At 37.0% G+C, this 14230-nt stretch overlaps 1 protein-coding gene across 8 annotated transcripts in view; it reads left to right on the top strand.

The window, feature by feature from the left end:
• MDM4 (MDM4, p53 regulator) overlaps positions 1 to 11927 on the top strand; it is a 33259-nt gene extending 21332 nt beyond the window's left edge. For 3 of the 8 annotated variants that reach the window (XM_014532524.1, XM_014532522.1, XM_014532523.1), the window contains exons 6-11: positions 2648 to 2715; positions 3439 to 3538; positions 5593 to 5723; positions 6675 to 6824; positions 8712 to 8792; positions 10923 to 11927. In XM_014532524.1, coding sequence (XP_014388010.1) covers positions 2648 to 2715; positions 3439 to 3538; positions 5593 to 5723; positions 6675 to 6824; positions 8712 to 8792; positions 10923 to 11495 — 1103 coding nt within the window. In that variant the 3' untranslated portion in view covers positions 11496 to 11927. Of the gene's footprint in view, positions 1 to 2647; positions 2716 to 3438; positions 3539 to 5592; positions 5724 to 6674; positions 6825 to 8711; positions 8793 to 10922 lie in introns of those variants that run through there. The other 5 variants (XM_014532525.1, XM_014532526.1, XM_014532528.1 and 2 more) reach the window with 5 other exon arrangements.
• The last annotated feature ends 2303 nt before the right edge of the window (positions 11928 to 14230 follow it).

Here is a 14230-nt window from a genome sequence, read left to right as displayed (position 1 = left end):
TGCAACCCAGACATGTGCCCTTGACTGGAATCGAGCCTGGGACCCCTCAGTTCCCAGGCTGACGCTCTATTCACTGACCCAAACCAGCTAGGGCGCTTTCTGTTATTTGAAGGCCAATTTGTCTAACCCTTTGATTGATTGTATACCTTTTAAATCCTGCACTTTGAGTTTAATTTATTAGGTATGTGCAGGAAACTGACTGCTTTGGATCTGAAGTGTGGTGTGCTAGAGATAAGTGAATTAATAAACTGGAGACAACTGAAATGCAGCCCTGTCTCATTTCCAAATAATGAAACTTTTCCCCTTAAGACAGCACTTTCGATTGGCTATCTTTCAGTAGGTTATTGAAACAAATAAGCTTGAAAAAAAATGTATTTCTAATAAAGATTTACACTTTAAATGAGACGTTGCTCTCATTGAAATGTGATTTTGAACTTATATTGAATTTTGAAGCTTGTTGATTTCATTGTCTTTGCCCACTTTACCCAGCTGTAAATTTTTATTTGATAGGGAAGGCTTTGGGAATGATGTGGCTCTTTATTAAAATTCAGTCATTTGAAAAATAGTATGGCTTTTCTGGGATACTCACTATAGGCTTGAAATACACAGGATTTTATATTTGCTCCTTTACTTTACAGTAAAATTTGTTTTCTGATCTTTCTCTGAATATCTAGAGTAAGTATAATTCTCACCTTTTGTCTCTCATTTTCTTTCTTGCACTTCCTTTGCAGAATTTAACATGCCATGTGTTAAAATGAACATTTCTATAGCAAACATTTCAGTTGATCCTCACCCCAGCCCTGTGGGGAAGGAAGGTCTGGAGATGAAGAGACTAAGATTTTAAAAAATAGAATGAGTGACTAGTCCAAGATCAGATGCCACTGATTAAGTGGTACGGGAGATATTTCTGATTGGCCAACCCCCCCCCCCTTTTTTTTCCCATTGTGCCACACATTGCTGCCTCCTTAATCCTTGCTTATAATAGAATTTGCTCCAATCAATTTTTTAAACACATTTTTTCTCTGAACATTAAATCTGTAAAACATCTTATTTTTCACCTTGTCATTTTGGAATAATTTCACCTACAAAAATACTGCAAAAATATTATAGAGAGTTCCTTATACTCTTTATCCAGACCTTATAGAACCACAGTACAAGTTACTTTGGTTTTCTGGTTTGCACTTGGGTTAGTACCTGTGGTTGATCTTTGTAAAATGGGTCACCTGTGCTGTTTTATATGAAAGGACAAATGAGACGAGTGCTTTCCATATACCTATTTTACACCTTTGCAAATGAGCTAAATGCTTTATTTTGATGACTGAGGAAAATATTATTTAAAATGATGGTGGTTCTTTACAAACAAACCATTTCTACAAATTTCCACATGCATCGTGATAAAATGAATTTTATATGACAAACTTTGCATTTAAGAATTCCTATGTATATTACAGTTTTCTCAGATAACTTCTTTTTTACTCCTAATCGTTATAACTGAATAAGGCTTTAGAATATAAATGATAGTAATCAAATGGCAGTAAAGAAGTGCTTCATCTGTGTTGTATGCTAACTGAGCTTTGAGGACCACTGTGGTCAGAAAATGCTATCTCTTAAACTCAGTATCTCTGTTTATAACAGTACTTCTAGAAATAATGCTCTTTATAATTACAATTTCGAAAATGTTTTGTGCAAAACAACTGAATTGTGAGACCAGTTGTAGGATCTGTATTCTCTGCCAGTCTATTTAGAGGAGGATTATTTTCCGTAAGATCTCTGGACCTGATAGTAGCCGATGAACCCAATCTATGATAGGCTTACATATAAGCATCTCAGTTATGCATAGCCTCTGAGTGGTCCAGATCATTAAATTCTCTGAAGCTAAGCTTTCACCTTTTGTTCTGCTTGAAAATTTCCAAGTCCTTGAAATACATTTCTTTCGGACTAAGAATTTCTCTTAGGTTATTGTTTCCTTTCTTTCTTTTTATTGGTCTTGAGAAAAACTTTCTCTGCTTCCTTGTCCTTCTTAGAAAATGTTTATAGTAACTGGAAAAAATAAGACTTGTTGATTTTTAAAAACCTAACTATATTCAGGTGTTGGGAATTTAAATTGTGAAATCATTGACATTTAGAATGTGAGTTTACATGAAGATGGTATTGTGTTTTATGAAGCAAGTGAGAAATTCCAGATTTTCGGATTTCATTCCCCTTTATAACTTTTTAACATTTGAGAAGAAAAATTAAATGAAAAAGCCAGGCCTTTTCTTTTTGTTGTTTACAACTTAGGCAAATTTGGTAATAAAATACCTATAGGAAGAGATGATAAAAATATGCACCATTATTTCCTCCTGAAATCACTTTTCATATTAAAATTTGAAAGCTTGCTATGGAAGGACATTTTTTTGGTTATCTTTCATTTCCCCCAGATTATATTTTGGTAATATATTTTGAATATAGCCTGTTTTGGCTTTTGTGGTTTTTACCAATTTTGATTTTTCCATTTCTTTTGGACGAGAGCCTTGTTAAACCAACATGGAGAGGTACTTCTCTAGGGACCAAACCTGGCTCCAGGGTTGTTTGCTGAGGTCCTTTCTGTGTGGGAAGAATGGCTATTACCAGGGAAGGTTTTCCTTTTGTTTTACTTGCTATCCAGATGCTGCTCAGACTCTCGCTATCGCACAGGATCAAAATCTGGATATTCCAAGTCAAGACCACCTGAAGGTAAAATCACCACATGGTGACTTTTTTTGTTGTACAGAGTGGCCCCTTCTCTGTACCTATGGATCTTGGACTCCCAAGACCTCTTGCTGAATGTGGTAAGAATTTAATAAAGGTTCTTGGGAGTTCACAGACCAGGGACAGAGTGAAAATTCTCTGTTCTGTCCATAACAGAGTTCCAGTCTCTGAATCTTTCTTTGGGATGTAGCACTTCTGATCTTCAGTTCTTCCAGTTGCATCTTCTTTGTGTGTGCGCTTGTGTGTGTGTGACAGTGTACATTCATAGGTGTTGGAGGAAACTGCTTTTATTAGATTTTAACAGGCTTGTTGGAATTCAGTTCACGTCAGGCCAATTCTTAAAGCTTCCCCAAACCTGGGAAAACCTTATGATCATCTTGGTATATGGTGAGGATTTCACATGTTTTCTGAATTATTCCTAATTATGTAATAGGCTAAAGGGTTTATATTGATAGTTTATTTTTAACAGTACATTTTGGTCTTTTGTGCAGAGATTTTTTTTCTCCCCCCAGGTTTGCAATTGTCTTAGCTCTGCTCACAATGGGTTGAGATGTTGCCTTTATTTGATGACTGTGGTGAATGCGAGTTCTCTTTCTTGTGTGTAACCCATTGTGTGGCACACTGACTGGTGAGCCAGAAAGGAACTGCTGCATCCCCTGGTCTCAGTCGTTTCCATTGCACTGATAGGCGCCTTTCCCTTCTTTTCAGCAAAGTGCAGAGGAAAGGCCCAGTTCCAGGAAAAGTACCGAAGAAGGCAATATTCCCACACTGCCTACCTCACAGAACAAATGCACACATTCCAGAGAAGGTACGTTTGGATTAAAGCTATGTAGATTTTTCTGTTGATAACTTCTAGGAATGACATCTGTCCAAATTAAGCACTGGCTATAATTAATACCATTATATAGAGAAATAAAAAATATAATGCTGTCTCGTCATGTGAAGTAGGAGGTGCATATGTCATACTTCTTCCTCATTCTTTTCTGAAAATCTTTTTCTTTAAATCCTGTCACTGTTGTTAACTGGGAAGAGGATGGTAGTGCTCTTAGCAACCCAGGTTACTGGGCTGGCGCAGACCCTTCCTTTAGCTGGTAAGCTAAGCGAAGATGGCTACCACTTAGCAGTTTGCCACCTGGTCACTTAGCTACCTTGGTCTTTTATTTGTTTAATATATATTTTATTGATTTTTTACAGAGAGGAAGGGAGAGGGATAGAGAGTTAGAAACATCGATGAGAGAGAAACATCGATCAGCTGCCTCCTGCACACTCCCTACTGGGTATGTGCCCACAACCAAGATACATGCCCTTGACCAGAATCGAACCTGGGACCCTTGAGTCCGCAGGCCGATGCTCTATCCATTGAGCCAAACCAGTTAGGGCTACTTTGGTCTTTTAAATCTTGGTACCCATATACATACTTGATTTGGTTAGAATTTTTATTTTGATTTGCTTGATGCAAATTTTCATAGATTCTTGAAGTTTGCAAACATGATAAAATATACTGACTATCTCAGAGCCAAGAATGAGACATAGAAGCCTGGTAATTCCTTTGCCCTTGGGTGGTAGTAATCAGATCTTTGCCATACATACAGATGTGGTATGGTTAAGTTAAATTAGTGATATATTGGAAGTTTTCCCAAGCCCTATTTATAAAATATCCCCTAAATTATTTTCTGCAAAAATGTATAAAATAAAAAATTCCTCAAAGGCCCTTATATCATGATGGTTTCTAGTCTAGGCTCACATTTGGAGCAGTGGCAGGAAAGTTACGCTGTTGAAATTGTTTTAAATGTTTACATTAAAACTGAATCAATTTCTGTATTTGTTTTCCCAAGTTTCATTTCAGTGTAAACTGAATATTGGGCTACCTAATTGCCTTAGAGCTTATTCCAGTCTGTGGCATTTAATGTAGAATTTTGTTTCTTTAAATGCAGGTCTTTGCTTATTTTCAACTTAGAAGGCTGTTTAAAACATAAGAACAGCCAATTCAAGAGACTATATGTAGTTTATGATGTAAGCTTTGAGAATAAATAGCTTAGTATTTTTAGGGAGATAGATAGGTAGAGAGGTCAAAATTTTTATATGTGGAAAGAATGGCCTATTTCCATTCCCTGCATAAAGTTATAGAGCTTAACTAGGTGAAGATAACTTTTTTTTTAAAATTCTTTATTAGTTAAGGTATTACAAATGTGTGAAGATAACTTTAATATTTGTCTTAGGAGTTTGGTTTCTGGTAACTTCAGCAAGGAGTAAGTAAAAAGATGGTTGAAGTTTCCCTGAGCACTGATATACCTTTTTATAGACAGGATCAACATAATTTGTAAGTAGATAGGGTAAACTTTTATTCTAGCAGGGACCCATTATTGCAGAAATCTTTTAAACCATGTGTATGTACCTCAGCACATTTAAACACCTGTGGCCGCCATTGGTATGTCTAGTACATTGGAAGAAGAGATAGTGGAGAGGAAGAAAGTAGGAAACAAGCAAAGCACAAAAAAAGATTGCATGATGGCAAAGAAAGAAAAGAATTTCATCTGGTAGCAACAAACATATGTTAGTAACTGCCTTGAGTGTCATTTAGATTTCAGACACAGGATCTTCTACTTGAAATATGTGGGGCCTTAATGTATTTTGGATTTGCAGTATTTGTAGATTTTAGATACCTTAACTCTGAAATAGCTAATAAAGTCTAAACAGGAGAGTAGATGTGAGCTCTGCAACTGAGACAGGTATTTGGTTTCTGATTCGTCCTTACTGGGAGCAGGAGTGACTTTTTACTTATAAAGAGATTGTAAGTATTATAAAGAGTCTTGATGCTTAAGGCTTGTGTACATAGTTATGCTTTTCATTTGACTTCTGTAGACGAGACATCTAGGCTGGACCTCGGGCTTGAGGAGTGGGATGTAGCTGGCTGGCCATGGTGGTTTTTAGGAAATTTGAGAAACAGTTATACACCTAGAAGTAATGGCTCAACTGATTTACAGACAAATCAGGTAAATTTCATGTTTGAAGAGAAACTTCTTTTTTTCTTTGGAAAATAGTAGCATTTGGTTGATTTCTTTCTCTGTCATATGCCACAACATCCAAACATCCAAAACCTAGCCAACCACTTTTTATTACTTCCACTGTCATACCACAATTTAAGCCATTGTCATTCTGCTCCTTTATCTTATTTTATATTCTCCATTGCACTTCTCACTTTGTAAAATGATTATTTTATCATGTTTATGTGTGTATTGACTGTTTATCCCCACTGAAATGTAAGTCCAGGGCTTTAATATTATTAACCATTCTATTGCCAAATAGTTGACACATCATAGTCGTTCAGTTAGTATTTCTTCAGTAAATGAAGGGACATATAATGGCAAAATAATAAGTTATTTCATAGGAATATTATAGAAGAGCATGTCATAAATGTCCATAGTTGAATGTAGAAAGAAAGTTATATTTAAAGTTGTTTAAGAAAGCGGAGAGAAGGTTTGAGTCAGTATTTCTCATTTTTCTTCATTAAGCATTGACCATTAAAGGAGGGATATCTTACAATTAATAGGATGTTTGCTAGGTTCTCAGAGTGCCACTTATGGAAAGGAATGCAGAGAATGGATTCTATTTACTTGAACAACTATGAGTCTTTAGCTTTTAGACTCTTCAGTACTGTTTCTCAGATGTTATACTTGATTTACTGTTAAAATACAAAATTCCAACTGTCCTCAGCTTTAATAAACATACTCTCAAAATTAAAAAGAAAAACAAAATTTCTTACCAGGCATCTGTATATCCATTAGCTTTTACACAGCAGGTATTTGTTGAATGAATAGATGTCCATTGGAGAAAGGCTGGGTGTTTGGGAATATGTGAGGACATTGAGTTTTGGGTTCATTTATGTTGGTTCAATGTCTTTGATAAGCCTCTGACTACAAAACCTCGTTTGTTTTTTCTGTTAGGATATAGGTACTGTCATTGTTTCAGATACGACAGATGACGTGTGTTTTTTGAATGAGTCAGTATCAGAGCAGTTTGGTGCTGGAATAAAAGTTGAAGCTGCTGATATTGAACAAACAAGTGAAGAAGTAGGGAAAGTGAGAGACAAAATGGTATGTTGTGGAAATATGTCACATTGGTTGTATTTATGTGTGTGTAGTATATTCTATTCATATCTGGTGACGAGACCTATTCTATTCCGCTTTATACAACAAAGGACTCACATAATCACCCCACCTACTCCCTTTCTTACTTAGTATTTATCTATATCTAATTTTAGGATTTACACTCAGTTAACCAAGGCTGCCTTAAAAATAGGCTAGGACTCCATGGGTAAAGCTCCTCCTTTGTTAGAAGCAATAATCTACACTTTTCCTACTTGCCTAATTTCTCATTGTATAGTTTTTTTCTTGTGGAGACTTTGTGTTGCTAACAGTGCAAGGTTCTAAATGGCCACAACAGCCTGTAGAGAGAAAAAATTCGTATTTCTTGGATGTGTCAATAGCTTTCATAACTATTTTATACCCAAAGGGAACTAGATGAGTTTTCCATTATAGATTTTAAATAGGGGGAAAGAGGGAGCTAGAATTCTGAGTGCATAGTGGGAATACACCAGATGAAGAGTCATACAAGCATGTGTTCAAGTCTCAAAATAAATTGGGAAGCATATCTATATCTATGGTCAAGAGTCTCTGTAAATATCCACTGAATAAATAGAGCAAAAACAGAACTATATTGGATCAGTCATATATCTATATCTATATCTATATCTATATCTATATCTATATCTATATTATTGATTTCAGAGAGGAAGGAAGAGGAAGAGAGAGAAATATCAATGATATGAGAGAATCATTGATTGGCTGCCTCCTTCACACCCCCTACTGGGGATCGAGCCCGCAACCCTGGCATGTGCCCTTGACCGGAATTGAACCTGGGACCCTTCAGTCCGCAGGCCGACGCTCTATCCACTGAGCCAAACCGACTAGGGTGGATCATTCTTTTAAGAGATTTTCATAGTAATTTGGGTTCCTGAAGGGGATGTTCTGTATGTTTATGGTGGGCAGATAGATGGTTGGGTTCTCTTAGACTAGTTATATGGGTAGCATTAGAAGAGAATGCAGGTGGCTAGAATAAAGACAAAGTTGACATTTGGAAACTTCTATAGAGAGATGGGACTTAAAATACTTAAACTATTGTGACAAAGTTGCTATACAGAAGGTCATAATTGTATTATAATTGGTTTTTGTTCCACATACTGTGTCATAAAACTAAGGTTTTAATTTTTAGAATTTTAAATTCTAAATTTTAAAATTTAGAAGACACTTCCCACATTTCTTTTTGTTTTTGGTCTGTAGGCATGTTTTTATAGGACAGCTAGAGCATTACATAACTAGTTGTACTTTTGAATATGAAGAATAACATTTTAAAATACTTTGTTTTTATTTTTCACATCTAAATTTCTTATTTTATACACTGCTTTTACAGTGCCTACTTAGATTCCCAAGATAAATTTCCACATTTAATAATTTGTGACTTTTCTTCTCTAATACTGTTGTTGTTTTTTTTAAGATTTTTAAAATTGATTTTTGAAGAGAGAGAGAGATCGATTGATCAGCTGCCTCCTGCACGCCTCCTGCCGGGGATCGAGTCCACAACCCCAGCATGTGCCCTGACTTGGAGTCAAACCCGCAACCTTTCAGTGCACAGGATGACATGCAGCAGCTGAGGCATCCCAGTCAGGGCTTTTTTTTTTTTTAAGTCGTAACTTGGGGGCATCCTCTTCCTTCTGAATGCAGAAGATATTTGGTAACCCTCTGGGTGCTAGGTGTGTACAGTATCATTTTTGGCCTCATATTTAAGCTATCTCCTTTTAAAGTGTTAATGATGGAGGCAGGATGTGAGCTTTAAATTGAAGCTCTTTCATCTTTTCTGTTCTCAGGTAATAAATTCATGTGAAACAGGTAAACCTTACTAATGAGATATCTTTGCTGTCACAGGTGACTGAAGTGGGAAAAAGTGATGACCTTGAGGACTCTAAGTCCATATGTGATGATACTGATGTAGAGGTTGCCTCTGAGGTACGATTCTCTAGTCTGAGATGGTAATGTTCCAACAGTTCACTGTGAAGAATGCTGTTTCCCCCCATTTTTGTTTACCTTTCCTGGGTGTTAAGAGATGTTGGTTTCTTTACATTTTGTTAGAGGTTTTTATTAGAATTTGAGAAGAGATGAGTTGATCTATTCTTATCTTGAAAAGGGATGACTTAAATGCCTCTCTGTGTGCCTTTCTCCCTGCCATAAAAACCTTTTGGACACGATGCAATGGGTACAGTTATTCAGGATAGTACTGCACTGCTTTTCCCACTAACACTTCTGCAGTGCCAAGGATAGACTTAAAAGCTATCTAAAATTTTTTTGTTGGTATAAAAATTATATTTTTAATGTTTTCTTAAAAAGAAATGGAAAGGCTGTTTCCACACAGGTTTATATTAATTGAAGGCTAAGAAATGATTTAGTATTAAGCTTTTAGGTAATAGTTATGGATTTGTCACCAATTAACAACTAATGTTTAGACTCAAATGTGTTCCTTTTCTGTTTTCATGCTAGGTCCTCATTTTCCGTTTAGTGTTCCCCTCAGCTAACTCACTAGAAAAAAGAGGGGTGGTAAGGGAAGGATAAGGAGGTTGATTTTACTTTTCACTGCTTGAGGATAGGAAAAATTTTAGGTTGTCTCTGGTGTTGATCCCTCTCCCACTCCCACCCCACCACTGGTTGACCATTATGGTAATTCACTGCAAATTATCTGTGCATAGCTAGGTAATAAAGTGGAATATATTGATCCATTAAGTGTTCTTGACCGTAATACAGGTAGCAGGGTAAGTGTTTCCATCTTCATCGGGCTTCTATGGCTATTTGGACCAAGAAAACCTATTAAGCAAATAGGCCGTATTTTATCAAATCAAAGATGACATTGACTTTAACAAACCCTATTATTTTATGTACTACTAGAAAAGAAAAGATGCCAATTAGACTATGAGACATCATCAGTTATGAATTCCAAATCTTTATGAAGTACCTTTGAGTATTTGTGTAGTACTCATATGAGAGCTGAGGATCTTCAACTGGCACAAGAATGTTTTGAGACTCTCTGGTGAACATCCCAGTTTAACAAATGGTCGTGTCCCTGCTTCTTGGGCTTGGCAATTGAGATATAACTTCTAAACTTGAAGTGCTTGATTGATCTTCATTCTGAAAGCAGTCAAGTCAGTCAAATCATTGATCCTGTGAAAGCCAGGCTTTGATCACATTAAATATCTGGACTTGTTCCAGGTAGCTACCTTTGAATTAAGCAAGTCACGTAAAATTTATTGAGCTCTAGTATCTCTTTTTTTTAAATTTTTTAAATATATTTTATTGATTTTTTTACAGAGAGGAAGGGAGAGGGATAGAGAGTTAGAAACATCGATGAGAGAGAAACATTGATCTGCTGCCTCCTGCATATCCCCTACGGGGGATGTGCCCGAAACCAAGGTACATGCCCTTGACTGGAATTGAACCTGGGACCTTTTAGTCCGCAGGCAGATGCTCTATCCACTGAGCCAAACTGGTCAGGGCTGAGCTCTAGTATCTCTTAATTTTAATATGGAGAACTAGGAAAAACTTAACTTGGCATTCAAGGACAAGAACATTTTTTTTTTTTTAAAGAACATTCGTTTTTTGAGGGTGTGATTTAGGCATACAGTTAGCTACCTAAGATCCTGAGCAGTGAGAAAGCATGAATAAATAAGTTAGTAGTTTCTAAATCATAATTGTAGCTTTTTTGCCAGATTTTATAACATTTCTTAAATGGTAGAAAAGAATGACAGTAGTATCTCTTCATTCTTTAGCCTCTCAACATAAGTGTTAGTTGTAAAAAGAGAAATGACCTAAAAAGAAAGCAGAAAAGCAAACAATGTAAATTCCATTCATACTAAAAAGCCAAAATAATTTAACTTTTAAAAAAGATTGCTATATTAAATTTTGGCTTGAATTGGCAATTGTGTCACTGTCAAAGTGGCTGTACAATGTATTTTAATTCTAGGCTAGACCTGTGGTGTGGACTGTCTGTGCTCTCATTAGCTTAGTGAAATGATGAGAGTTTGGCCCACCCTCCCTTTTTCTCAGTCATGTTCCCCACTGAGTATTAATTGGCTGCACTTCCCTTTGTAGGATGAGTGGCAGTGTACTGAGTGCAAGAAATTTAACTCTCCAAGCAAGAGGTACTGTTTTCGGTGCTGGGCCTTAAGGAAGGATTGGTATTCAGATTGTTCTAAGTTAACGCATTCTCTCTCCACGTCTGATATCACTGCCATACCCGAAGAGAAGGAAAATGAAGGAATTGATATTCCTGATTGCCGCAGAACCATATCAGCTCCAGTTGTTATACCTAAAGATAAATATAAAAAAGAAGAAAACCCCAAACTCTTGGATCCCTGCAACTCGGTGGAGTTCTTGGATTTGGCTCACAGTTCTGAAAGTCAAGAGACTGTGTCAAGCATGGGAGAACAATCAGCTAACCTTTTCCAGCAGAGAACAGTGACAGGAAGCATGGAGGATTGCCGGAATCTTCTGAAGCCCTGCAGTGTATGTGAGAAAAGACCACGAGACGGGAACATTATTCATGGAAGGACGAGCCATCTTGTCACTTGTTTTCAGTGTGCCAGAAGATTAAAGAAGACTGGGGCTTCATGCCCTGCGTGCAAGAAAGAGATTCATTTGGTTATTAGGGTTTTTATAGCATAGCTGTGAATCGGTGAATTTTAACAATATTAACAAGGTCAGGTCATGTATTCAAAACGTCAGTCTTGAGCATCTTTGTTCAGTCTGACCCATTATTTATTCATGTAAACGGCGTGTTTCAGAACGTTTTTGCTTGTAAATTGAGAATGAGTTCTTTAGAACTAGACTATTAATTTGGGGACTCAGCATAAAAAGATACGTTAATCACTTCATCTCCCTTCAGAGCTGAGGATCTGGGCCCTGGTTGGTGTGGCTCAGTTGATTGGATGCCATCCTGTGCACCGAAGGATCTTGGGTTCAATTCCTGATCAGGACACATACCCAGGTGGCGGGTTCAATCCCTAGCTGGTGCGCATACATGAGGAAACCGGTCCTTATTTCTCTCCCACTTCTTTCTCTCTATAATCAATAATTAAAAAAAAAAATCCTCACCCAGCCGGTGTAGCTCAGTGGTTGAGCTTCAACCATGTACCAGGAGGTCACAGTTCGATTCCTGGTTAGGGCACATGCCTGGGTTGTGGGCTCAACCCTTCTCATTATTGATATTTCTCTTTCTCCCTCTCCCTTCTCTCTGAAATCAATTAAAAAAAATTTTTTTTTAAATCTTTGGGTGAGGTTAAAAAAAAAATTAGGGTCTAAGAAGGAGCAACTATTAGTACAAACAAAAATATGTTCATTTATTTACTTACTTGAAAATTAACATTTCTTTAGTTAATTTTATTTTCTATTATTTTCTGTTCGGGAATGTTCATTTTTAATTCAATTACAGTTGACATTCAATATTATATTAGCTTCAGGTGTATGGCATAGTGCTTGCATATATAATTTATGAAGTGATCCATCCTTCCGTAAGTCTAGTACCCTCACTTGACACCATGTATACTTATTACAATATTATTGACTCTGTAACTTATGCTATACTTTACATCCTGTTAAGGAATGTTCTTAGGCATCTAAACCCGGTGGCTATTAGAAATATAGCAAAGCTAACAATGGGAAAAAATAATCTAATTAGTCAAGTTATATAGTGCTATAGATCACTTTATATGTTGGCAATCAGGCTGCATGGTTCAGAGAAGCCAAAAGACAAGTCTTAGAAAACAGATTTCTTCCATGTGTGCTGAGAATAATGCTATCAAACATTTTTTGCTAACAGACCCCTAAAATAATTTTGCAAGTATATGTAATCTTTTGCACATTTTGAAAATTGAGGTATAACTAGTGAACAATAGTGTTCCCTTCTGTAGACATGTTACTACCCAAACCAAGCTCTAGAAGAACACCTGTCACCTTAGAATATTCCCTGTGCCCCTTTCCAAGACAGTCCTACCACTTCACGGCTCTCACCCTAGATTAGTTTTCCTTTTGGCACATGTTTCATTGGACATCTGAATTTTAAGAATAAATTTTTGCCCTAGCTGGTTAGGCTCTGGATAGAGAATTCTCCTGTGTCCTGAAAGGTTCCGGGGTCAATTCTAGTCAAGGGTACATGCCTGGGTTGTGGGCTCAATCTCCTGTAGGGGGCATGCAGGAGGCAGCCAATCAATGATTCTCTCATCATTGATGGCTTCAATCCTTCTCCCTCTCTCTGAAATCAATAAAAGTACAGTGGGGCCTTGACTTACGAGTTTAATTCGTTCCGAGACCGAGCTCGTTAAGGAACTCGTTAACTCAAATTACTCTATCAACTCAATGCAAAAAATCAGCCGAGAGACAGCTGGTATCTCAAAAAACTCGTTAGTCGGGACACTCGTAAGTCAAGGCCCCACAGTATATTTAAATGTTTTAAGTACTTTCAGAGGACATACTATCCAGTACATTGTGTATGTGCTTTAAAGATTTTTTATCAAAGACTTGGAGCTGCAGATGGAGTTGATGGAATTTGTAGAAAATGTTCTGTCATATAAACGGGCAAAGCCTGTTCTCAAAGTTAATGAGCCAAATCAGACTTAACTTTCAGTCAGTCAAAAAATGTTTGACTTTTTAATTACATTTATTAACATATACTTCTGGCACAACCTTCTCCATTACAGTTCCGAGATAGAAAGATAAGGCTAGAATTCTTATAGCTCTCTTTACTGTACTCTGTCCTCTTTTGAGAGCTCTGAGTTTTTTGGTATGTTTTTTGTCCTTGTGTTGTTGGTTTTTTAGGGGCATTGTGAGGCAGTGCCCCATAGGAGAATTCTAGGTGTGTGAGAGGCAGTCTTTTGAAAATAGGGAGTGTGGTGATGGTGAAAGGAAAGTATTAAAGGGAAGTGTTAGATCTGAACAGCCTTTATCTGAGCATATAAATCTTTGGACTGTACATATGGTAATTAAAAATCTTTAACTTGATTTTCTTATAGATATTCCCTATCTACTTTTCCCATGGAAAAAAATCTTGGTCTATGCCCAGGGTTACTAGTATGCCAGTCTGAAGAGCAAGGCCTTAGAATTACCAAATGTAAGGATCTTAAGAATCACCTACATGACTTGTTTTAAAAGATTAGCTCATGCAAACACCCTCTCCCCCGTCCCCTTCCTCAAATCACAAACACTGACCCTTTGGTCTGGGCCACGGATTTCCATTTGCACAGGTGTTCCTGGAAGCTGGCACAGTGGGCCACAGACCACACTTTTGGAAGTCTTGCCCTTAAAGAGAGGGGTTTTGCAGGTATAGGCAGTAAAATGAGTTTCCTTTATTTAGCATCACATTTAATTTCTAGAGGATAAGTTTTGTTAAAGTTGGTGATTTTAAA

This window comes from Myotis brandtii, unplaced genomic scaffold (assembly GCF_000412655.1).
Source record: "Myotis brandtii unplaced genomic scaffold, ASM41265v1 scaffold898, whole genome shotgun sequence".
Lineage (NCBI taxonomy): Eukaryota > Metazoa > Chordata > Mammalia > Chiroptera > Vespertilionidae > Myotis > Myotis brandtii.
Note: the sequence above shows the minus strand (reverse complement) of the source record. Positions and strands in the feature narration are given on the sequence as shown.